Source organism: Mobula birostris, chromosome 10 (genome assembly GCF_030028105.1).
Source record: "Mobula birostris isolate sMobBir1 chromosome 10, sMobBir1.hap1, whole genome shotgun sequence".
In the NCBI taxonomy this organism is placed as follows: Eukaryota; Metazoa; Chordata; class Chondrichthyes; order Myliobatiformes; family Myliobatidae; genus Mobula; species Mobula birostris.
This window is the reverse complement of record NC_092379.1, coordinates 8909980-8933288: the sequence shown is the minus strand read 5'-3', so window position 1 is coordinate 8933288 and position 23309 is coordinate 8909980. Positions and strand designations below refer to the sequence as shown.

General features: G+C 47.9%; 1 protein-coding gene across 2 annotated transcripts in view; it reads right to left on the bottom strand.

The window, feature by feature from the left end:
• The window catches only part of LOC140203799 (spectrin beta chain, non-erythrocytic 1), a 202318-nt gene that overhangs the window by 147931 nt on the left and 31078 nt on the right, over positions 1-23309 (bottom strand). Inside the window, exons 10-15 of one of the 2 annotated variants that reach the window (XM_072269879.1) lie at positions 20133-20250; positions 17514-17672; positions 16596-16898; positions 12953-13103; positions 6522-7392; positions 2033-2170 (exon numbers count right to left, since the gene is read on the bottom strand). In XM_072269879.1, the coding sequence (XP_072125980.1) occupies positions 2033-2170; positions 6522-7392; positions 12953-13103; positions 16596-16898; positions 17514-17672; positions 20133-20250 (1740 nt within the window). Of the gene's footprint in view, positions 1-2032; positions 2171-6521; positions 7393-12952; positions 13104-16595; positions 16899-17513; positions 17673-20132; positions 20251-23309 lie in introns of those variants that run through there. The other variant, XM_072269878.1, reaches the window with a different exon arrangement.

Below are 23309 nucleotides of genomic sequence, written 5' to 3'. Positions count from 1 at the left end.
CTGCTTGTATTTATACCCCTCACCATATCTACACTGGGTGGCCTCTGTCAAAGGAGGTGTAAGGTGCTCCTTCCCTCCGCTAGCCTGCAAACACCCTTGGGCAAGGTGTAGCACCTGCTTAGCCCCCGATCAGGGCAACATGAAGACACAGGAGCAGGTGGTGGACGGTCGTACGAGCAGCCGGTGCAGATCACAAGCCCTGCTTACGCGACCACTGACACCAGGCAGACAATCTCCAAAGAGTACTGATAATGGCTGGGGTCACCCATGTTGTAAGGACACTGCCCGGAAGAAGGCAATGGCAAACCACTTCTGTAGAAAATATTGCCAAGAACAGTCATGGTCAGAAGAACATGATTGCCCAAGTCATATGACCTGACACATAATGGTGATGTCATATGACACAGCACATAATGATGTCATATGACACAGCACATAATGATGATGTCATACGATGCAGCACATAATGATGATGATGCATATTGAACACTCTACATGCAGTTCCAACACTCCCTCAGCTACCTTTCTAATTTTAAGCTTTGTTGCTTGGCAGTAATACGTCTTTAAGTAATAAAATTATCAAAAAAATGATCTAATGCTTTCCCGGCATATATGATGAATAAATTCTTCTCGGGCTTCCAGCCAGGTACAGGTATTGATTATAATCAAACTTTTGATGACAAATTCTGCAATCAGGGTTGGTGCCTGGGTTTGTCTAGTCCAGTGGTATTTATCCCCCATATAAAAGTAAAATGAGGACTAACCAATCAGGAGAGACAGACGACGGGGGTATAAATACCACCGGACTAGACATGCCCCTGATGAAGATGGCAGAGTTTGTCATCGAAACGTTGGTTATAATCATTACCTGAACCTGGCTGGAAACCTGAGAACAGTTTAACATTAACTAAGATTTTAATTTATAGATTTAGCAAATAGATGTCCAGATATCTGGAATTAATCTTTCAGTTTTATTTGAAATCCACATAACAGCTAATTACTTTTACTTAATGTAATTCAGACTCGTGGACCGTATCATTATAAAATCTATCATAACCCTTTGTATCCATTCATTGCTTTATCGATTCTAAATTGACATTAAGACCATAAGACGTAGGAGAAGTAGGCCATTCAGCCCATTGAGTTTGCTCCACGATTCAGTCCTGGGCTGATCCAATTCTTCCAGTCATCCCCACTCCCCTGCCTTCTCCCCATACCCTGTGATGCCCTGGCTAATCAAGAACCTATCTATCTCTGCCTTAAATGCACTCAGTGACCTGGCCTCCACAGCTGCACATGGCAACAAATTCCATAGATTTACCACCCTCTGAACAAAGTAATTTCTCTGCATCTCTGTTCTAAATGGACTTCCTTCAATCTTGAAGTCATGCCCTCTTGTCCTAGAATCCTCTACCATGGGAAATAACTTTGTCATATCTAATCTGTTCAGGCCTTTTAACATTTGGAATGTTTCTATGAGATCCCCCCCTCATTCTCCTGAACTCCAGGGAATACAGCCCAAGAGCTGCCAGACATTCCTCATATGGTAACCCTTTTATTCCTGGAATCATTCTCGTGAATCTTCTCTGAACCCTCTCCAATGTCAGTATATCCTTTCTAAAATAAGGAGCCCAAAACTGCACGCAATACTCGAATTGTGGTCTCACGAGAGCCTAATAGAGCCTCAATCGTTCAGATTATTAAGCATCTTCTTCCCAATTCCCACTTCAAAATGTTTAGGAGTTCATTCCCAGGAACCCGTCCCAATGAAGTGTCTCGGCCCAAAATGTCGACTAGTTCCTCCTTTCCAAAGATGCTGCCCGACCTGCTGAGTTGCTCCAGCACTTTGCGTGTGTCACTTTGGATTTCCTGCAGACTTTCAAGTTCATTCCAGGTACGGGCTCAGCCACAGACTTAAGCACTCATAGGCACCACAGCACATGCACACCCATCCAAACCACACCTACACCATGCATCAGGCACACTGGGACTGTCCGACAACTACCACCCACACACGGGTTGAGGGGTGTACCTGCTGTTGAGATGATCCTGGCAACTCCTGACCTCAGTGGCACTTGGATGCCCGTTCTCCACCAGCTGCCGCACGATTTCGTTTACCTCCACAACTCGGGCCAACATGCTGTTCATCTCTTGATCCAGACTCTCGAACCTGCAAGACAGAGCAATCCTGGTGATGTTAGGTGACGGTTCCCCAAACAATCTGCAGTCTACTCCTGGGTCTGGATACCCAAATTCACACCGATGGAGCAAATGATATCTGAAGCATCCCAGGTAAAAAGAAACTCAGGAAAGGGAGTGGCAGAGGATGAGAGGTGACCTGATAGAAATGTACAAAATGAGAGGCATTGATCATGTGGATAGTCAGAGGCTTTTTTCCAGGGCTGAAATGGTTAACACGAGAGGGCACAGTTTTAAGGTGCTTGGAAGTAGGTACAGAGGAGATGTCAGGGGTAAGCTTTTTTTTTAAAACGCAGAGACCGTTGAGTGCGCGGAATGGGCTGCTGGCGATGGTGGTGGAGGCGGATACGATAGGGTCTTTTAAGAGACTTCTGGATAGGTACATGGAGCTTAGAAAAATAGAGGGCTATGGGTAACCTTAGACTATTTCTAAAGTAAGGACATGTTCGGCACAGCTTTTTGGGCTGAAGGGCCTGTATTGTGCTGTAGGCTTTCGATGTTTCTAAGGGGATAGGGAGAGCTAGAGGGGATAGAAACATTCAGTATTTTCTAAGTGATGAGAGAATTAAATATATTATCATTAAAACGGCACTTAATGCTCTGGTGATCAAATCAGGAAAATGCTCTTGCAACTGGAAGCAGGTGATCTGTGGCACGCCACAGGAATCAAAGCTGACACCATTACTAATTGTTAAAGGCACTAATACTCACATAGGTCATGAAGTTTGTTTTTTTTGAGGCAGCAGTACAGTGCAATACATAAAATTACTACAGTAGTGTGCAAAAGTCATATATATATATATATATATGTATGTATAGCTAGGGTGCCTCTGTTATTTGTGATATATATATCAATGATTTTGGATAGAACAGTAGGCAGATGGGTCAATAAGTTTGTGAATGATGCCAACATTGGAGGAGTTGTGAGCAGTGTAAAAGACTATATTATATTGTATTTCCTTGTTCTACGGTGAATGCATGCAAGAAAATTAGTCTCAAGGTAGTATTATAGTGACATACACAGTACTGTGCAAAAGTCTTAAGCACATACATGTAGCTAGGGTGCCTAATTATTAATATGTAGTACCGTGTAAAAGTCTTCGACACACACACATTTATATAGAATATATGAGTGTGAGTGTGTGTGTGTGTGTGTGTGTGTGTGTGTGTGTGTGTGAGTGATTGTGTGTGTGAGTACGACTTTTGCACAGTACTGCATATTAATAATTAGGATGCGAGTATAGAAGGTATGAACAGCAAGTTTGCAAATTATTTCATATTTGATAGTGAGATGGATAGTCCAGGCTATTAAATGATATTGGCGAAGTGAGCAATGCAGTGGAAAATGGAACTTAATCCTGATAATTGTGTGGAGATGCTGTTTGAGAAGACTAACGTGGGTAGGGTATACATAGTGAATGATAGGGCCATGGGGAGTAGTAAGAAGCAGAGGGTCCTTGGTGTACAAGTGTAAGGAGCCCAGAAGGTGACATCACAAGTGAACAAATGGTGAAGAGGACATTTGTGACATTTGTCTTTATTGGCTGGGACGTAGAGTAGGATACTTAAGAGATTCTGACTTCATTTCTTATATGCTGTGTCATATGACATCATCATTATGTGCCGTGCTGTATGACAACATCACTATGTGCCTTGTCGTATGATGTGGGTGATCATATTCTTTCCATGACCATGACTGCTCTTGGCAAATTTTTCTACAGAAGTGGTTTGCCATCGCCTTCTTCTGGGCAGTGTCTTTACAAGACGGGTGACTCCAGCCATTATCAATACCCTTCAGAGATTGTCTGCCTGGGGTCAGTGGTCGCATAACCAGGACTTGTGATCTGCACCAGCTGCTCATACGACCATCCACCACCTGCTCCCCTGGCTTCGCATGACCCTGATCGGGGCAGGGGTGCGGGTAAGCAGGTGCTACACTTTGCCCAAGGACAACCTGCAGGCTAGTGGAGGGAAAGAGCTCCTTGCACCTCCTTTGGTAGAGAATTGTATCTCATAGTACAGCATGCAATTAAGGTGAGATGTGATAAGCTGAAAGAGAGATGTGTAGAACAAGCAACACACATCAAAATTGCTGGTGAACGCAGCAGGCCAGGCAGCATGTCCAGGAAGAGGCACAGTCGACGTTTCGGGCCGAGACCCTTCATCAGGACTAACTTCCTTCAGTTAGTCCTGACGAAGGGTCTCGGCCCGAAACGTCGACTGTGCCTCTTCCTAGAGATGCTGCTTGGCCTGCTGTGTTCACCAGCAACTTTGATGTGTGTTGCTTGAATTACCAGCATCTGCAGAATTCCTGTTGTATGTATAGAACAAGATTTTTTTTTACGAGTGGTAGATGCCTGGGATGCATTGCCAAGGCTGGCAGCAGAGGGAAATATGGTAAAGAAGTTTAATCTAAGAGACTGTTGGATGGGAGCAGGAATGTGCAGAGAATGGGGAGATATAGATGCTGCATAGGCAGAATGGATTCCTTCAGTAGGCACTTCATTTGTTCTTTAATTAGCTTGGCATTACATTACAAGGTTAGCAAATTTGCAGATGACACAAAGCTGGGTGGCAGTGTGAAATGTGCAGAGGATGTTGAGATAATGCAGGATGACTTGGACAGGTTGGGTGAGTGGGCAGATGCATGGCAGATGCAGTTTAATGTGCATAAATGTGAGGTTATCCACTTTGGTGGCAAGAACAGGAAAGCAGATTACTATTTGAATGGTGCCAAGTTAGGAAAAGGGGAAGTACAATGAGATCTAGGTGTCCTTGTTCACTGAAAGTAAGCATGCAGGTACAGCAGGCAGTGAAGAAAGTTAATGGCATGTTGGCCTTCATAACAGGGGGAGTTGAGTATAGGAGCAAAGGGGTCCTTCTGCAGTTGTACAGGGCCCTGGTGAGACCACATCTGCAGTATTGTGTACAGTTTCGGTCTCCAAATTTTAGGAAGGACATTCTTGCTATTGAGGGACTGCAGTGTAGGTTCACAAGGTTAATTCCTGGGATGGCGGGACTGTCATATGTTGAAAGATTGGAGCGACTGGGCTTGTATACACTGGAATTTAGAAGGATGAGAGGGGATCTTATTGAAACATATAAGATTATTAAGGTATTGGACATGCTGGAGGCAGGAAACATGTTCCCGATGTTGGGGGAGCCCAGAACCAGAAGCCACAATTTGAGAATAAGGGGTAGGCCATTTAGAACGGAGTTGAGGAAAAACTCTTCACCTAGAGAGTTGTGGATCCGTGGAATGCTCTGCCTCAGAAGGCTGTGGAGGCCAATTCTCTCGATGCTCTCAAGAAAGACTTAGATAGAGCTCTTAATGATAACGGAGTCAAGGGATATGGGGAGAAGGCAAGAACTGGATACTGATTGTGGATGATCAGCCATGATCACAGTGAATGGCGGTGCTGGCTCCAAGGGCCGAATGGCCTACTCCTGCACCTATTGTTTATTGCGGACTGAAGGGCCTGTTCTTGTGCAGTATGGTTCCTCTTTCTTCCCTGAGGAACTTCTGTCATGGTATCGTGGGGCTTGGATGACTGACCTCCAAAAGCCACATCCATCAGGCAGTGGTGGCATAACCAGGACTTGTGATCTGCACCGGCTGCTCGTACGACCATCCACCACCTGCTCCCATGGCTTCGTGTGACCCTGATCGGCGGGCAAAGCAGGTGCTACACCTCGCCCAAGGGTGACCTGAAGTCTAGCAGAGGGAAGGAGCATCTTACACCTCCTTTGGTAGAGACTTATCTCTACCCTGTCACCTAATGAATATGAGAAAATGGAGGGGTAAGGGCTGTGTGGGGTGGGGGGGTGGGGGGTTAGACTGACAATGGAGTCCGGTTACATAGGTCAGCAACAGACAGGGTCAAAATGCCCGTACTGTGCTGCACCATTTCCTTGTTTCATGTAAGAGTACAGAAAGATAGCGGCTACAAATGGGGGGGAAGGGGCAGATATCTAACAGAGTTTAAGTGGGTCTCAGATAGGTGCTTGAACACACAAGGAATGGAAGGACCTGAACCATATGGAGGGTGAAGGCATTAGCTCGTTCACTTAAATAGTTTAGCACGACATTGCGGGCCGAAGGGCCTGCTCTTGCATTGTACTGTTCTGCATTTGATACTCTGACTAGGTGGCCGGAGAAGTCTAGACTGATACAAACTTGATACAATACGACGGGGACTGAGTTTGGGCGACAGATCGGGTAACCCATTGAAAATTCCTGCAATCCCAAGCGGTATCCAGGCGGAATTGAAAGTCCGTTCCTGGAACGCGTGCGAGGACAGGGACACGCCGGCTTCGCTTACCTCTGCTGCACCAGTTCCAGGTCCTCCAGGCTCTCGGGGATCTCCATCCGATTCAGCCACTGCTCCTTCTCGTCGATCCAGCGCTCGCAGGCGTTAACCTCGCTGAACATGCGGTACACAGCCAGCGCGTCCTGCAGCCACTGCCGCCGCAGTCCCGCCACCTCCCTCACCTCGGTGTACAGGCCCTCCACCTCAGCCACACGGACCTTCACCTCCTCCAGCTCCGAGTACTCGGGCGCCAGGCCGGCCGCCTGCTGGCGGAGGGCTTCCACCACCTGCCGGTGCTGCTCGATGTCCTCCTCCAAGCCCCGGTGCTTCTTCGCCAGCGACTGCGTGGAGTACTCGTCATGGCCGAAGTCGTCGCTGGACACAATGCGGTACGCGTCCTGCAGCCAGACCTCCAGGTCGTCCGTGTCCGCCTTCAGCTGGAAGAAGTCCAGGGACTCCTGGAGATGCTGGAGTCGGAGAACTGCCAACTCGTCGAGCTTCTTCCACTGGACGCGGACCTCCAGGATCCTCTCCTGGATGTTCCCCGTGCCGAAGTGCTTCTCCGCCAAGATCTGCTCGCCCTTGGTGATGGTTTGAGTGAGGAGGCCACACCGGCCGGCCAGCTCCCCCATCAGGACCTTGTGCTTGCCTAGCAGCCGGGTGACGCTGCTGAGGTCCTTGCCCAGGTGCGGCGAGGAGATGACCTGCCGCTTCTCGTGGATCCAGCTCTCCGCCTCCTCCATCTCCTGCAGGAAGGCCCACAGGCACCGTGAGCCCTCCAGCTGGGCGCGGCGCAGGGACGCCAGCCGGTGCAGCTCCTCCACGCAGCTGTCCACGTGGTGGACGCGGTTGCAGATCACCTGCGGGTCGCAGGGCTGGTAACCTGAGAGCAGAGCAGACGGCCAGTCACAGGTGAGGTGGCAAAGCACGGGGAGAGCAAAGGTGCCAGCCCTTCAGATAGCACTCGGTGTGCAGTTCTGGCTGCCATGTTATATGAAGGATGGAATGACGCTAGAACAGATATTCAACTATGTCGACAGGACGAGAGGACTCAAGTTACAAGGAGAGACTAGTTAGATAGAAGCCGTATTCTCTGGAGCAAAGGAGGCCGATGTCGACCTTATAGAGGTAGTGAATGGGGAAGAGTGTTATCTAAGTCTACAAGGAGCCGTTGCTGGAATGGACTTGGAGGCAATTTGACGCAGCAGGATCGAGGTGAGGCAGAGCCCAGGCCCAACAGCGAGAAAAAACAAGGGGAATTGAGTATAAGAGCAAAGAGGTCCTTCTGCAGCTGTACAGGGCCCTGGTGAGACCACACCTGGAGTACTGTGTGCAGTTTTGGTCTCCAAATTTGAGGAAGAACATTCTTGCTATTGAGGGAGTGCAGCGTAGGTTCACAAGGTTAATTCCCAGGTTGGCGGGACTGTCATATATCGAAAAATTGGAGCGACTGGGCTTGTATACTTTGGAATTTAGAAGGCTGAGAGGGGATCTTATTGAAACATATCAGATTATTAAGGGATTGGACACGCTGGAGGCAGGAAGCATGTTCCCGCTGATGGGGGAGTCCAGAACCAGAGGCCACAGTCTAAGAATAAGGGGTAGGCCATTTAGAACGGAGTTGAGGAAAAACTTTTTCACCCAGGGAGTGGTGGATATATGGAATGCTCTGCCCCAGAAGGCTGTGGAGGCCAAGTCTCTGGATGCTTTCAGGAAAGAGATGGATAGAGCTCTTAAAGATAGCAGAATCAAAGGTTATGGGGATAAGGCAGGAACTGGATACTGATTGTGGATGATCAGCCATGATCACAGTGAACGGCAGTGCTGGCTCGAAGGGCCGAATGGCCTACTCCTGCACCTATTGTCTATTGTCTAAAATTTGATCAATTTAAGTGCCGAGCCAAGTTTGGAAAGGTCATCTACCGGCCAAATCAAAGCAGCAGGGTTCGGGCCGGAGATCAAGAAACAACCTGAAGTTTGGATGATTTAAGCACCGGGTCAGATGAAATTGTCAGGGTTTCGGGGCTGGAGGTAAGGGATGGGCTGGTTCAGCTCACTGGTCTACGAGGGTTTCTGCACTGAACTGAAACTGTGGCAAGGACTCACCTTCATGAACTTCAGCTCTGAATGCTATTTGCTTACTTTTAGTGTTTCCATGATTTATTTTTTCTCTCTCTCTCTGCACATTGGGTATCTGACAGTCTTCTTTTCTTTTAATGGGCTCGATTGGGTTTCTTTGTTTTGTGCTTGCCTGTAAGGGGACGAATCTCAAGGTTGTATAAAACTTTGATCGTACTTTGAACTTGAACTTTGTAGGGGATTGAGGCTAACTTGAGGAATGGGGCAGAGAATGGCAAATGCAATTTCACTCTGACCAGCTGGGGGTAGTACAGAAGCAGTGGTTCGTGCACCAGCAAACCAGGTTCCACTCTACCATTGTTTGGAAAGAGTTTGCACATTCCCCCTGTGCACGAGTTGCAAAAAGTTGGTTTGCAGGGGCAGCAGGCTGTCAAGAAGGCAAGTGGGATGTTGGCCTTCATTGCTAGAAGGATTGAATTTAAGAGCAGGGAGGTTACGCTGCAACCGTACAGGGTACTGGTGAGGCCGCATCCGGAGTACTGCGTGCAGTTCTGGTCTCCTTACTTGATGAGGGATATACCGACTTTGGAGGCAGTGCAGAGGAGGTTCATCAGGTTGATTCTAGAGATGAGGGGGTTAGACAATGAGGACAGGTTGAGTCACCTGGGACTGTACTCACTGGAATTCATAAGAATGAGAGGAGATCTGATAGAAACATATAAAGTTATGAAAGCGATGGTTAAGATAGAGGCAGGAAAATTGTTTCCACTGGGAGGCGAAACTAGAACTAGGGGACATAGCCTCAAGATTCGGGGGAAGTAGATTTAGCCTGGAGATGAGGAGAAACAGCTTTTCCCAGAGAGTGGTGAATCTGTGGAATTCTCTGCCCAATGAAGCAGTGGAGGCTACCTCAGTAAAGATAATTAAGAGAAGGTTGGATAGATTTTTGCATAGTTCGGGAATTAAGGGTCATGGGGGAGCGGCAGGTAGGTGGAGATGAGTCCAATGGCAGGGCAGGCGCGACACCGCATGATCTACTCCTGCTCCTAGTCCTTAAGTTCTGTGACTGCATGGGTTTCCCCCGGTGCTCCAGTTTCCTCTGGCATTCCAAAGATGTACAGGTTAGTTGGGTAATTGGTCATGAGTGTAATTAGGCAAGGTGGGCTTACTGGTGTGTTACTGTGCTGTATATCTAAAAAGAAATAATAATGTGCAAGGTGTTGCACTTTGATAAGTTAGACAACAGACAATAGGCGCAGGAGTAGGCCATTCGGCCCTTCGAGCCAGCACTGCCATTCACTGTGATCATCGCTGATCATCCACTATCAGTATCCCGTTCCTGCCTTATCCCTATAACCTTTGATTCCACTATCTTTAAGAGCTCTATCCATCTCTTTTTTGAAACCATCCAGAGACTTGGCCTTCACAGCCTTCTGGGGCAGAGCATTCCACATATCCACCACTTTCTGGGTGAAAAAGTTTTTCCTCAACTCCGTTCTAAATGGCCTACCCCTAATTCTTAAACTGTGGCCTCTGGTTCTGGACTCACCCATCAGCAGGAACATGCTTCCTGCCACCAGCGTGTCCAATCCCTTAATAATCTTATATGTTTCAATAAGATCCCCAATAAATAACAATAAGTTAAAGCAGGGCAGGACTTCCAGAGTAAGTGGTCGGGCCTGGGGGAGTGTTGTAGAACAGTACACGTACCCAGTTTCATTAAAATGAATACCCACCTACTCAGGATGGCGAAGATGGCAGCTGGCACACTTGCCTTCTTTGGCATCGAGTACAAGGGTAAGGACATCATGTTAAAGAGACAAGACACCAGAGAGAACTCCCTTGGAATACTGAGTGCCATTCTGGTTGCCCAGCTATAGGAAGGGCATAATTAATCTAGAAAGGGTGCAGAAAAGACTGACAAAAAAAAAATGTCACCAGGACTGGACAGTTTCAGCTAAGGAAAGGCAGGAGAGGCTGGGACTGATATTTCCAGGGCAAGGAGGTTGAGGAGTGACATAAAAAAAGGTTTATAAATTCATGAGGAAACGGAAAAAGTGGAAGGTCAGAATCTTTTTCCAAGGGTTGGAGAACCTAAAACTATCAGGCATGTATAAGGTGACAGGCAAAAAGATTTAAAGGGAATCCAAGAGGCATGTCTTTCACACAGATGCTGGTGGGTGTATGGAACAAGCTGTCAGAGGAAAGTGTACAGAGATGGGTATAATTATAATATTTAAAAGACGTTTGGACAGGCAAGTGGCTAAGACACTCACAACACGCTGGAGGAACTCAACAGGTCGGGCAGCATCGGTCGACGTTTCGGGCCGGAACCCTTCATCAGGACTGTAGAGGGAAGGGGCAGAGGCCCTATAAAGAAGGTGGGGGGAGGGTGGGAAGGAGAAGGCTGGTAGGTTCCAGGTGAAAAACCAGTAAGGGGAAAGATAAAGGGGTGGGGGAGAGGAAGCAGGGAGGGGATAGGCAGGAAAGGTGAAGAAGGAATAGGGGAAAACACAATGGGTAGTAGGAGGCAGAACCATGAGGGAGGTGGTAGGCAGCTGGGGGAGGGGGCAGAGTGACATAGGGGATAGAGGAAGGGAGGGGGAGGGAATTACCGGAAGTTGGAGAATTCTATGTTCATACCAAGGGGCTGGAGCCTACCTAGATGGTATATGAGGTGTTGCTCCTCCAACCTGAGTTTAGCCTCATAATGGCGGTAGAGGAGGCCATGTATGGACATATCCGAAGGGGAATGTGAAGCAGAGTTGAAGTGGGTGGCTACCGGGAGATCCTGTCTGTTGTGGCGGACGGAGTGGAGGTGCTTGACGAAGCGGTCCCCCAATCTGCGTCGGGTTTCACCGATGTAGAGGAGGCTGCACCGGGAGCACCGGATGCAATAGATGACCCCAACAGACTCACAAGTGAAGTGTTGCCTCACCTGGAAGGACTGTTTGGGGCCCTGAATGAAGTGGCTAAGAAATGTTTAGAGCCTAAACCTCCCCTCTAGATGCCCCAGTTTCCTCACAATCCAAATATGTATAAGTTGGTAAGTTAATTGGTCACCTAGGATAGAAAGATGGGACGGCACGGTGGTGTAGAGGTCACCGTACAGGCAACCCAGGTTCAATTCCCGACACTGCCCGTGACTGTCTAGGTCTCCTCCCACAGTCCAAAGACCTCCCGGCTGGTAGGTTAATTGGTCATTGCAAATTGTCCTGTAACTAGGTGAGGATTAAATCGAGGGATTGCTGGGTGGGACGGCTCGAAGTGTCATAATGGCCTACTCTGCAATGCAAAATTATTGGCCAATGTGAGCTCATTGTGCTGTGACTATACTGTAAAAAAAATTAATTTGATAAGTTAAACCAGGGCAGTTTAAACCATTAAACTAAAGACACGTCATCTCAGGATGGTGAAGAGGCCACTGGCACTCCTGCCTTCGTCAGCATCAAGTACAAGAGCAGGGACATCAAACTTCAGAGGGGTATGGGTCAGGCGAGTGGCAGCAACGTACGAGATGGTGGAGGAGCTCCGGAGGGTCACGCAGCTGAAGGGACGTGGGTGGCATGGCAGCGTGGCGGTTAGCGCAACGCTCTACAGCGGCCACCCGCAAGATCTGGGTTCAGTTTCCGCTGCAGTCTGTAAGGAGCGTGTACATTCTCCCCGTGACCAGCTCCGCTTCCCCTGGGTGCTTCCACACAGTTTCCTTCCACATTCCAAAGACATGCGGGTTAGGGTTAGTGAGGTGTGGGCGTTGCTATGCTGGCAAGGGAATCATGGAGCCTCTTATGGGCTGCTGAGCACAATCCCCACCGATTTTGACTTGACGCAACTTCACTGTACGTTTCAATGTATATATAACATTTTCTGTCATTCATTCTTTATTTCTCTGTTTTATGGATGTTTGTCAAGAGTAAGAATTTCACATTGTATACTGTATCCATTCTCTGAATATTAAATTGATCATTGAACAAGCACGGATAATCTTTAAAGTGGACAGTCAATGTTTTGGGTTAGGACCTTTCAAAGGACTGTTGGCCAATAAAACGGGAAATGAGAGCACAAACAAATGGGACTAGCTCAAGTTAGCATGGATGAGTTGGGCCGAAGGGCCTGGTTCCCTACTCCATGACTTTAGCACAACGGTAACCTTCCCCTATCTACTCTGCTGTGCATCCATGAGTGTAAAGCAGGTCAGCACGGATTGGATGGGCCGAAGGGCAGTCCTCATACTGAGTCTCTCTGTGAACCTATTAACTACTCTGTCCCGTGGATCGCGGGCCCCCACGTTCATTGAAAGTCCAGCTGCGGACAGCGCTGCAGGATCCACCAGTGACCCGCGGAGCCGGGACTTCCCTACTCACCCTCGTCCTTCGTGAACTCCAGCGCCGCCGCATTCAGGGCCTTCAGCCGCTCCTCCTGCACCGAGATATCTGCCTCCAGCAGGCTGTGCTTCTGCAGCAGATCTTCCACTTCCAGCAAGTGCTTCCCCAGCTCTTTCGAACACAACAGAACCTAGAGAGAAGATCCAGAGAGGAAGGTCGATGAGGGCCAAACACAGCATGTGCAGGGGATCTGGGATGCAAGCCCACAGCCTCATGAAACCACTCGCACAGGTTGTTCGGGTGAAAAGGAACATGCTAGTCCTTAATAGCCAAGTTTGAGAGTCAGGAAGTTATGATGCAGCTTTATAAAACTCTGGTTAGAAGATATCTGGAGTACAATGTTCAATTTTCATCATCATTATCAGCCGTGTTGTATGACTTGGGCAATCATGGTCTTTGACCATGATTATTCTCGGCAATTTTTGCTACAGAACTGGTTTGCCATTGTCTTCTCCTGGACTGTGTCTTTACAAGATGGGTGACCCCAGCCATTATCAACTCTTAGCGTAGCGTCAGTGGTCGCATGACCAGGACTTGTGATCTGCACCGGCTGCTCATACGACCACCCACCACCTGCCCCCACGGCTTCACATGGCCCTGATCGGGGGCTAAGCAGGTGCTACACCTTGCCCAAGGGTGACCTGCAGGCTAGAGGAGGGAAGGAGCCCATTACACCTCCTTTGGTAGAGGCGCGTCTCCACCTGCCCACCCAATTCAATTCTAGTTGCCCCATTGTAGGAAGAATACGAAGGCTTTGGAGAGGTTGACCAAGAGATTCGCCAAGATGCTGCCTGGGCTCGAAAAGGGAGAACAAATTTGGATTGCTTTCGAGAACAAACTTGGATTGCTTTCTCTGGAGAGGCCGAGGCTGTGTGGAACCCTGATTTTTTTTTTAACTAAATGAACTTTATTCACGATAAAAAAATATTTAGAAGAATAAACCTTTCTGTTCTTTACATACATAGTCAATGCTTTCCATCTCATTCTCACACCATTGCCAGTCATGTGGCACTCCGGGACTTAAAACCAACTAACTTCATTAAACCCAGAACCCCAACAGGGGCTCAAGCCACCAACAGCAGCTCACTAGAGTCCTCTGTCCTGGGCCAGCCTTTCAAGTTGTCCCAGGTGTAGCCCATCTTCTCCTTCCTCATCCAGGGATGAGGTCTTTGGAGCTTCTGCTGGCGTTTCTGTAGCACTGGGTTTTTACGGGATGGGGGTCGCTAGCCCCATGCCCAAAATCCTCCTTTCACAGCCAGGCTTAGACAATAGTCAATAGGGGCAGGAGTAGGCCATTTGGCCCTTTGAACCAGCACCACCATTCACTGTGATCATGGCTGATCATCCACTATCAGTATCCAGTTCCTGCCTTATCCTCATAGCCTTTGATTCCGCTATCCTTAAGAGCTCTATCCATCTCTTTCTTGAAAGCATCCAGAGACTTGGCCTCCACAGCCTTCTGGGGCAGAGATTTCCATACATCCACCACTCTCTGGGTGAAAAAGTTTTTCCTCAACTCCCTTCTAAATGGTCTACCCCTAATTCTTAAACTGTGGCCTGTGGTTCTGGATTCACCCATCAGTGGGAACATGCTTCCTGCCTCCAGCGTGTCCAATCCCTTAATAATCTTATATGTTTCAATAAGATCCCCTCTCAGCCTTCTAAATTCCAAAGTATACAAGCCCAGTCGCTCCAATCTTTCAACATATGACAGTCCCGCCATCCCGGGAATTAACCTTGCGAACCTACACTGCACTCCCTCAATAGCAAGAATGTCCTTCCTCAGATTTGGAGACTAAAACTGCACACAGTACTCCAGGTGTGGTCTCGCCAGGGCCCAGGCTTGCGACCATCCAAGGTGGAGTTGTTTTATATTAAATACGATAATAATTGAGGGCTTCCCCCACCCAATCTTCCCCTTCCCTCACCAGTAGAAGCAGTCCTTCTCCAACAAACTCTCGTGGTGGCAGAAACCTACTAGATATTTGTAAGAAACAAGAAAAAAAATCTGCTGACACTGGAAATCCGAGCAACAGACACAAAATGCTGGAGGAACTCAGCCGGCTATGCAGCGACTATGGAAAAACGTGCAGTTGACGTTTCAGGCCGAGACCCTTCAGCCGGTCTGGAGAAAAAAAGATGAGTGGATTTAAAAGGGGGGGGGGGAGAGTTTATAAGATTATGAGCAGCATAGATAGCCAGTAACGCACATGAAAGTTGCTGGTGAACGCAGCAGGCCAGGCAGCATCTCTAGGAAGAGGTACAGTCGACTTTTCAGGCCGAGACCCTTTGCCAGGACTAACTGAAAGAAGAGCTAGTAAGAGATTTGAAAGTGGGAGGGAGAGGGGGAGGGGGAGATCCAAAATGATAGGAGAAGACAGGAGGGAGAGGGATGGAGCCAAGAGCTGGACAGTTGATTGGCAAAAGGGATATGAGAGGATCATGGGACAGATATCCCTTTTGCCAATCAGCTGTCCGGCTCTTGGCTCCATCCCTCCCCCTTCTGTCTTCTCCTATCATTTTGGATTTCCACCTCCCCCTCTCAAATCTCTTACTAGCTCTTCTTTCAGTTAGTCTTGACGAAGGGTCTCGGCCCGAAATGTCGACTGTACCTCTTCCTAGAGTTCTGCCTGGCCTGCTGCGTTCACCAGCAACTTTGATGTCTGTTGCTTGAATTTCCAGCATCTGCAGAATTCCTCGCGTTTGCGTAGATAGCCAGTGTCTTTTTTCCACCAGGTTCAAAATGTGTAATGCCAAAAGACATGCACTTAAGGTGAGGGGCGGTATGTTATGAGAAAAAGCAGGAAGTTGGAGATGAGTCCATGGTCAGATCAGCCATGATCTTATTGACGGGCCAGAAGGCCTACTCCTGCTCCTATTTCTTATGTTCAAAGGAGATGTGTAGGGCATATATATATATTTTTTTAAAACACAGAGAGTGATGGGTGTGTGCAATGTGCTACTAGGTGGATGGTGGGTCAAATACGATAGAGGAATTTAAGCAACTCTTAGACAGGTAGATGAACATGCAGATATGGACCTTGTGTAGGCAAAAGGGACATGCTTAGTTCGGTACAACATGACCAGGGCCTGTTGCTGTGCTCTACTGTCCTAGGGTATGAGAAACAGCAGAAGGCGACACTGCCCTGAGGAAGCATTGTTGAGGTGTCTGGGATGGGGATGATAGACCTTCAACCACAACTATTTTTGAGTGAGATCAAAGTTGGGTTTATTGTCAAATGTACACGCATGTGCAAGTGCAAAGAAAATCTTGCTTGTAGCAGCATCACGGGCACATAATAACATCAGATTCACGAGAAAAACATATGTTAAACAAAAAAGAATACAATTAGAACAAAGAAGTCCATTGTTCGATATCAAACCTCAGCATTATTGTCCATTGACTCTCTGAGGTACAGTTGCTCACAAGGATGAATGGTTGATGTGCAAATGGAGGGTAAAGGAATATCAGGTGAAGGAGAAGGAATGGGAGGGAGTGAGGAGGAGAGGCTTTATGAGTTTGGTGATGGGTATAGGCCAGTGGCTACAGGGGCAAAGGAAAATGGAAGCCAAGATAAGGCTTGGGAGGGTGAGGTTGGAGGGATGATCTCCGGGTCCTTACCTGCATCTCCTCCATCCAGTCAATCATGTGGACCATCTCCTGGAAGACCTTCTGCAGGGACAGGTTGAGCTCGAGGCGGGATCGGCGGGCCGTCAGCGTCTCCTGGAGAAAGCCCCACAAACGCAAGATGTTGTCCTTCTGAGCAGAGATGCGCTTGATGTCGTAGTAGCCCTCGGACTCCAGCTCCCGAGCCAGCTCCGTGATCACCTGCACCCGCTCCTTGTAGGAGGACACGTCCGCCTCGATGGCTTCGTGTTTCTTCATGGACGCCTCCACGGCAGGGAGATCATAGCCGAAGTTATCCTGGGATTGGGCGAGAGTTGCATCTCAAAGAGCAGCTCACACCTGCCATCTGTTCCCCCTCCCTGCAAGGACTTGTCCCCCGTCCCCCTCCCTGAAAGGACCTGTCCCCTGTCTTCCTCCTTGCGAGGACCTGTCACCCATCCCCCTCCCTGCAAGGACCAGTGCCCCATCCCCCTCCCTGCAAGGGTCCGTCCACCTCCCTGCAAGGACCTGTCCCCCATTCCCCCTCCCTGCAAGGACCAGTGCCCCATTCCCCTCCCTGCAAGGACCTTTCCTCTGTTCCCCTCCCTGCAAGGACCTGCCCCCGTCCCCCTCCCTGCAAGGACCTGTCCCCCCGTCCCCCTCCCTGCAAGGACCTGTCCCCCCCATCCCCCTCCCTGCAGGGACCAGTGCCCCGTTCCCCTCCCTGCAAGAACCTGTCCTCCGTCCCCCTCCGTGCAAGGACCAGTGCCCTATCCCCCTCCCTGCAAGGACCTGTCCCCTGTCCCCCGCCCTGCAAGGACCAGTGCCCTATCCCCCTCCCTGCAAGGACCTGCCTGTCCCAGCACCACACCACCCAGTGCACAGACTGCCCGCACAGCCTGTGTGCGCCCCCACCCTCCCCCCATCACCCACCTGTGAGATCAGGCGCTGGTTCTCATTTAACCAGGTCTCGCGCATCACGGCCTTGTGATCGAACCGATGCGCCAACTGCTCCAGCTTCTCCTGCCGAATGAGCTCGTTCCGTAGCGCTCCCTCTCGCTCGTGCTCCGCCTTCTCCAACCTCTCCCAGGCCTACAGGGGTAAAAAAATAAACCATTTAGTGAAAACCCAGTCAGGGACAGGTCTACAGGAGGCAACATAGGGCCTAGGGCGAAGTCTGGCATAACACCGCGATTCAGTGACTGCACTGGGCTCTGGGATAATGCTCTGGTCCATTCACCACACTGACTTCCAGGACAATACTCTGATCCAGTGGGTTCTGGGATACCAGTGTGATCCAGTGAGCGCACTGGCCTCTGGGAGAACACTACTGTCAAGAGACAGCACAGACACCTGGGATACCACTGCACTGAGTGAGTGCAATGGACTCCCGCTTCCTACAATACCGTGCAAAAGTCTTAGGCGCATGCAAATTATAACCATATAACAATTACAGCACGGAAACAGGGCATCTCGGCCCTTCTAGCCCGTGCCGCACTCTTACCCTATCCTATTCCCACCGACCTGCACTCAGCCCATAACCCTCCATTCCTTTCCTGTCCATATATCTATCTAATTTAACTTTAAATGACAACATCGAACCTGCCTCAACCACTCCCGCTGGAAGCTCGTTCCACACAGCTACCACTCTCTGAGTAAAGAAGTTCTCCCTCATGTTACCCCTAAACTTTTGTCCTCTAATTCTCAACCCATGCCCTCTTGTTTGAATCTTCCCCACTCTCAATGGAAAAAGTCTAACCACGTCAACTCTATCAATCCCCCTCATAATTTTAAACACCTCTATCAAGTCTCCCCTCAAACTTCTACACTCCAAAGAATAAAGACCTAACTTGTTCAACCTTATACAATGCCTTATACAAATTTAACATTACATCCCAACTCCTATACTCTGATTAATAAAGGCCAGCATACCAAAACCTTTCTTCATCACCCTATCCACATGAGATTCCATCTTCAGGGAACTATGCACCATTATTCCTAGATCCCTCTGTTCTAAAGCATTCTTTAATGTCCTACCATTTACCATGTATGTCCTATTTTGATTAGTTCTACCAAAATGTAGCACCTCACATTTTTCAGCATTAAACTCCATCTGCCATCTTTCAGCCCACTCTTCTAACTGTCCTAAATCTCTCCGCAAGTTTTGAAAACCTACTTCATTATCCACAACGCCACCTATCTCAGTATCATCTGCATACTTACTCATCCAATTTACCACCCCTTCATCTAGATCATTAATATATATTACAAACAACATTGGACCCAGTACAGATCCCTGAGGCAATTAAATAGTGTAAAGCAAAAATGCTTTAAAAAGTAATAAAAAGTTTTGAAATATCGAAATTACCATAAAAGGCACGAAATAGTAAATGCTTCACTCACTCTTGCCACAGTGTTAGAATTAATGATTTGAAGGTTAAACTGTCCCACTCATCTTTCAGTATGGTTGTCCTTCACCCAGCGTGATTCCTTCTGCACCCGTTTCTGTTTCAGTTAATCAGTTTAGTTCATTCAATTCATTATGTCATTGATCATTAGTAGCTGTTTGTTTAATCATGCACTGGGCTAGATCAAAGTAATCAAGTTTTTATTTTAAAGTGGTCTATTACTTAATACAAGACAAAGGAGCAGAAGTCAGCCATTCGGCCCATCGAGTCTGCTCCACCATTTTATCATGAGCTGATCCATTCTCCTATTTAGTCCCACTCCCCCACCTTCTCACCATAACCTTTGATGTCCTGGCTACTCAGATACCTATTAATCTCTGCCTTAAATACACCCAATGACTTGGCCTCCACTGCCGCCCGTGGCAACAAATTCCATAGATTCACCATCCTCTGACTAAAACAGTTTCTTCGCATTTCTGTTCCGAATGGGCGCCTTTCAATCCTTTCTTTGTTACTTTCTTTAACAAAGTATAAAAATTTCTCTAACAGTCAATTTTTTGGAAAATGAATGTTTGGAAACCTAAACTTTAGTCTTCTCTACTGACACACTAATGCAAAAGAGAAAAAGTAAACATCTAAAATAAAATTTACGTAGAATATCTTGGGTGCTTAATACTTCTGCACAGTACGGTTTGTGACACAACCACAAGAGATTCTGCGGACGCTGGAAATCTGCAGTAAGACACACAAAGTGCTGGAGGAACACACATCAAAGTTGCTGGTGAACGCAACAGGTCAGGCAGCATCTCTAGGAAGAGGTACAGTCGACGTTTCAGGCCGAGACCCTTCGTCAGGACTCTGAGTGCTGGAGGAACTCAGCAGGAAAAGAGACCTGAGGAAGGGTCACAGCCCAAAAACGTCGATTGTTTGTTTCTCTCCAAAGGTGAAGCCTGACCTGCTTAGTCCCGCCAGGACGTCATGTGCGTTACGCTTCATACGTGTCAGCCCGGACGTAGGGAAGGGAGCCCACTGCTAAAACACGGTCAGTAACAGGTACACTTCACTGCAGCTGAATCCCTAAACGGCGCAGACAGACACCTCCAGCCCGGACACCCTGACGGCCGCCAATAAACCGCTCACTGACCCTGTTGACGTCAGAGATCAGCTTGCCCTCAGGCGGAACGTACGGCCTCTGGTTGTTTGCCCGAAGTTTGCTCTGGATGGTGAACAGCAGAACTTCAAGCTTCCCCTTCTCATCGAACCTGAGGAGACAGAGCAAAGCCCAACGATTTCAGGCAGAAACTGCACACCCATCACCTCGTGAAACGACTTCCCACAGAAGCCCCATCCGACTGGGCCCTGATTCAAAGCTTCAAAATTTAAAGATTCAAAGTATACTTATTATCAAAGAATGTATAAATTATACTACCTTGAGATTGCTCTGCTTACAGGCAACCATGAAACAAGAAACACGAAAACAAACACTTAAAAATAAATAAATAAATAAAAACCAACACCCAATAAGCAGAGAAAGAGGGGAAAAAAAACACAAATCATGCAAACAATATAGTGAGCACAGCATTCCAAACTAAAATGAGCCCTGAGATCCAAAACACTAGAGCAGCCCGGAGTAGGCCCAAGCCTCGGTCTCAGTTTATCGTAGTAGCAGGGCAAATTGCCGCGAAGCACACAGGCACTAAGCACAGCAGCCGGGTGGATATCACTGCCTCAGCACTGCAGAAAGAGGAGTGAACAGCCTTCCACAAGAAAAAAAGAGGAGAGTAAAGAGTCTTCAACAAGAAACATTCATTCCGTTTCTCTTCCCAGGGATGCCGGTGGACCTGCGGAATATTTCCAACACTTTACGCAAACACGAGGAATTCTGCAGATGCTGGAAATTCAAGCAACACACATCAAAGTTGCTGGTGAACGCAGCAGGCCAGGCAGCATCTCTAGGAAGAGGTACAGTCGGCGTTCCGGGCCGAGACCCTTCGTCAGGACTAACTGACGGAAGAGATAGTAAGAGATTTATTTCCATCACTTTGTTTCATTTCAAGAAGGATTTGCAACAAATGCAATTTTTCTTTTTAATTTTCACAGGACGTTACCTGCATTAAAACACTTTAGTTAAGGGGAGAGAGGCTAAGGGGTGGCTTGATTGAGGTATATGAGAGGCGGAGATGATCAACATCTTTTACCCCCAAAGAAGGGGTTGGGTGGCAGGGTTGAGATACATCTCTGACAATGGAGGTGTAAAGGCACTGCTTCCCTCCACTAGACTGCAGGTCACCCTTGGGCAAGGTGTAGCACCTCCCCCCAGATCAGGGTCACAAGAAGCCATGGGAGCGGGTGGTGGATGGTGGTACGAGCAGCCGGTGCAGATCACAAGTCCTGGTGATGCGACCACTGACGCCAGGCAGACAATCTCTGAAGAGTATTGATAATGGCTGGGGTCACCCCTCTTGGAAAGACACTGTCCAGACAAAGGCAATGGCAAACCATCTCTGTAAAAATATGACTACCCACCATCTGCACCCATGGTTTCACATGACCCCTGATCCGGGGGGGGAGGGGGGTGGAATTGGAAAAGGAATCAGCCATGAGTGAATGGCGGAGCAGACTCTGTGAGGCAAGAGGCCGAATTTCGCTCCTATCTCATCTTCATCTTGGCTGGCGGGCGGCAGTGTGGAGGTACACCTTGCCTAAGGGTGATCTGCAGGCTAGCGGAGGGAAGGAGCGCCTAACACCTCCATTAGTAGAGACATACGTCCACCCAAGATGAAGATGAGATAGGAGTGAAATTCCCTTTCCAATCCCATTCTCCTGCCTTCTCCCTGTATCCCTCAACACCCTTACCAATCATGAACGTATCAATCTCTGCCTTAACTATACCCAATGATTTGGCCTCCACCATCCTCTGTGGCAGCATATTCCACAAATTCATCACCATCTGGCTGAACAAATTCCTCCTTAAGTGAGTTTGAAAGGGACGTCCCTTTATTTTGAGGTTGTGCCCTAAGTTCCAAGAGTCTCCCACCTAATGTAAATATTGCCTCTACTTCCACCCTGTCCAGGCTTTTCGGTATTTGACTCCAGTCAACTGGGAGGCTCAGTACAGAGAGAACGGGCAGCACCACAGCGTAGCGTTTAGCGTAACGCTACCACAGCGTAATGCCAGTGGCCCGGGTTCAATCCCCACCACTGTGAAGAACCTATACATTCTTGCTGTGACCAAGCAGGTTTCCTCCCACATTCTACAGACGTACAGCTCAGTAGGTTAATTGGTCACATAGAGTCACAGAAAACCACAGCACAGGAACAGGCCCTTCGGCCCATCTAGTCCATGCTGAGCTATTTAAACTGCCTACTCCCACCAACCTCCACCTGGACCACAGCCCTGCATACCCCTCCCATTCCTGTACCTATCCCTTAGGAGCTACAGTGCCAATAAAAAGTATTCACCCCCCCCCCCCAGAACTTTTCAGGTTTTATTGTTTTACAACATTGAATCATAGTGGATTTAATTTGGCTTTTGACACTAATCAACAGAAAAAGACTCTTTCATGTCATAGTGGAAATAGGTATCTACAAAATTAATTACAGATATAAAACACAAAATAATTGATTGCATAATTACTCACCGCCTTCAAGTCAGTATTTAGTAGATACACCTTTGGCAGCAATTGCAGCCTTGATTCTGTGTGGATAGGTCTCTATCAGCTTTGCACATCAGCACACTACAATTTTTCCCCCATTCTTCTTTACAAAACTGCTCAAGCTCTGTCGGATTGCATGGGGATCGTGAGCGAACAGCCCTTTTCAAGTCCAGCCACAAATTCTCAGTTGGATTGAGGTCTGGAGTCTTACTTGGCCACTCCAGAACATTAACTTTGTTGTTTTTAAGCCATTCCTGTGTAGTTTTGGCTTTATATTTGGAGTCATTGTCTTGCTGGAAAACAAATCTTCTCCCAAGTCGCAGTTCTCTTACAGACTGCATCAGGTTTTCCTCCAGGAATTCCCTGTATTTTCCTGCATTAATTCTAAAAGCCAAAATAAATCCACTGTGATTCAATTAGGTAAAACAATAAAACATGAAAACTTCTGGTGGGGGGGTGAATACTTTTGATATGCACTGTAGGTATCTATTTTCTGGCAGTCTGTATTGTATTTTATGTTTTAAGTTTATTATCTGTAATTTGTCACGTGGGTTGGGGAGTGGTGGGAGCAAATGAGTCTAGTTACCCATTCATACTTTGTCTAAGATCAGTTTAGTCTAGTTAGAGCCAGGGCTGAGCCACGGGGTGATGGCTTCTCATGGGTG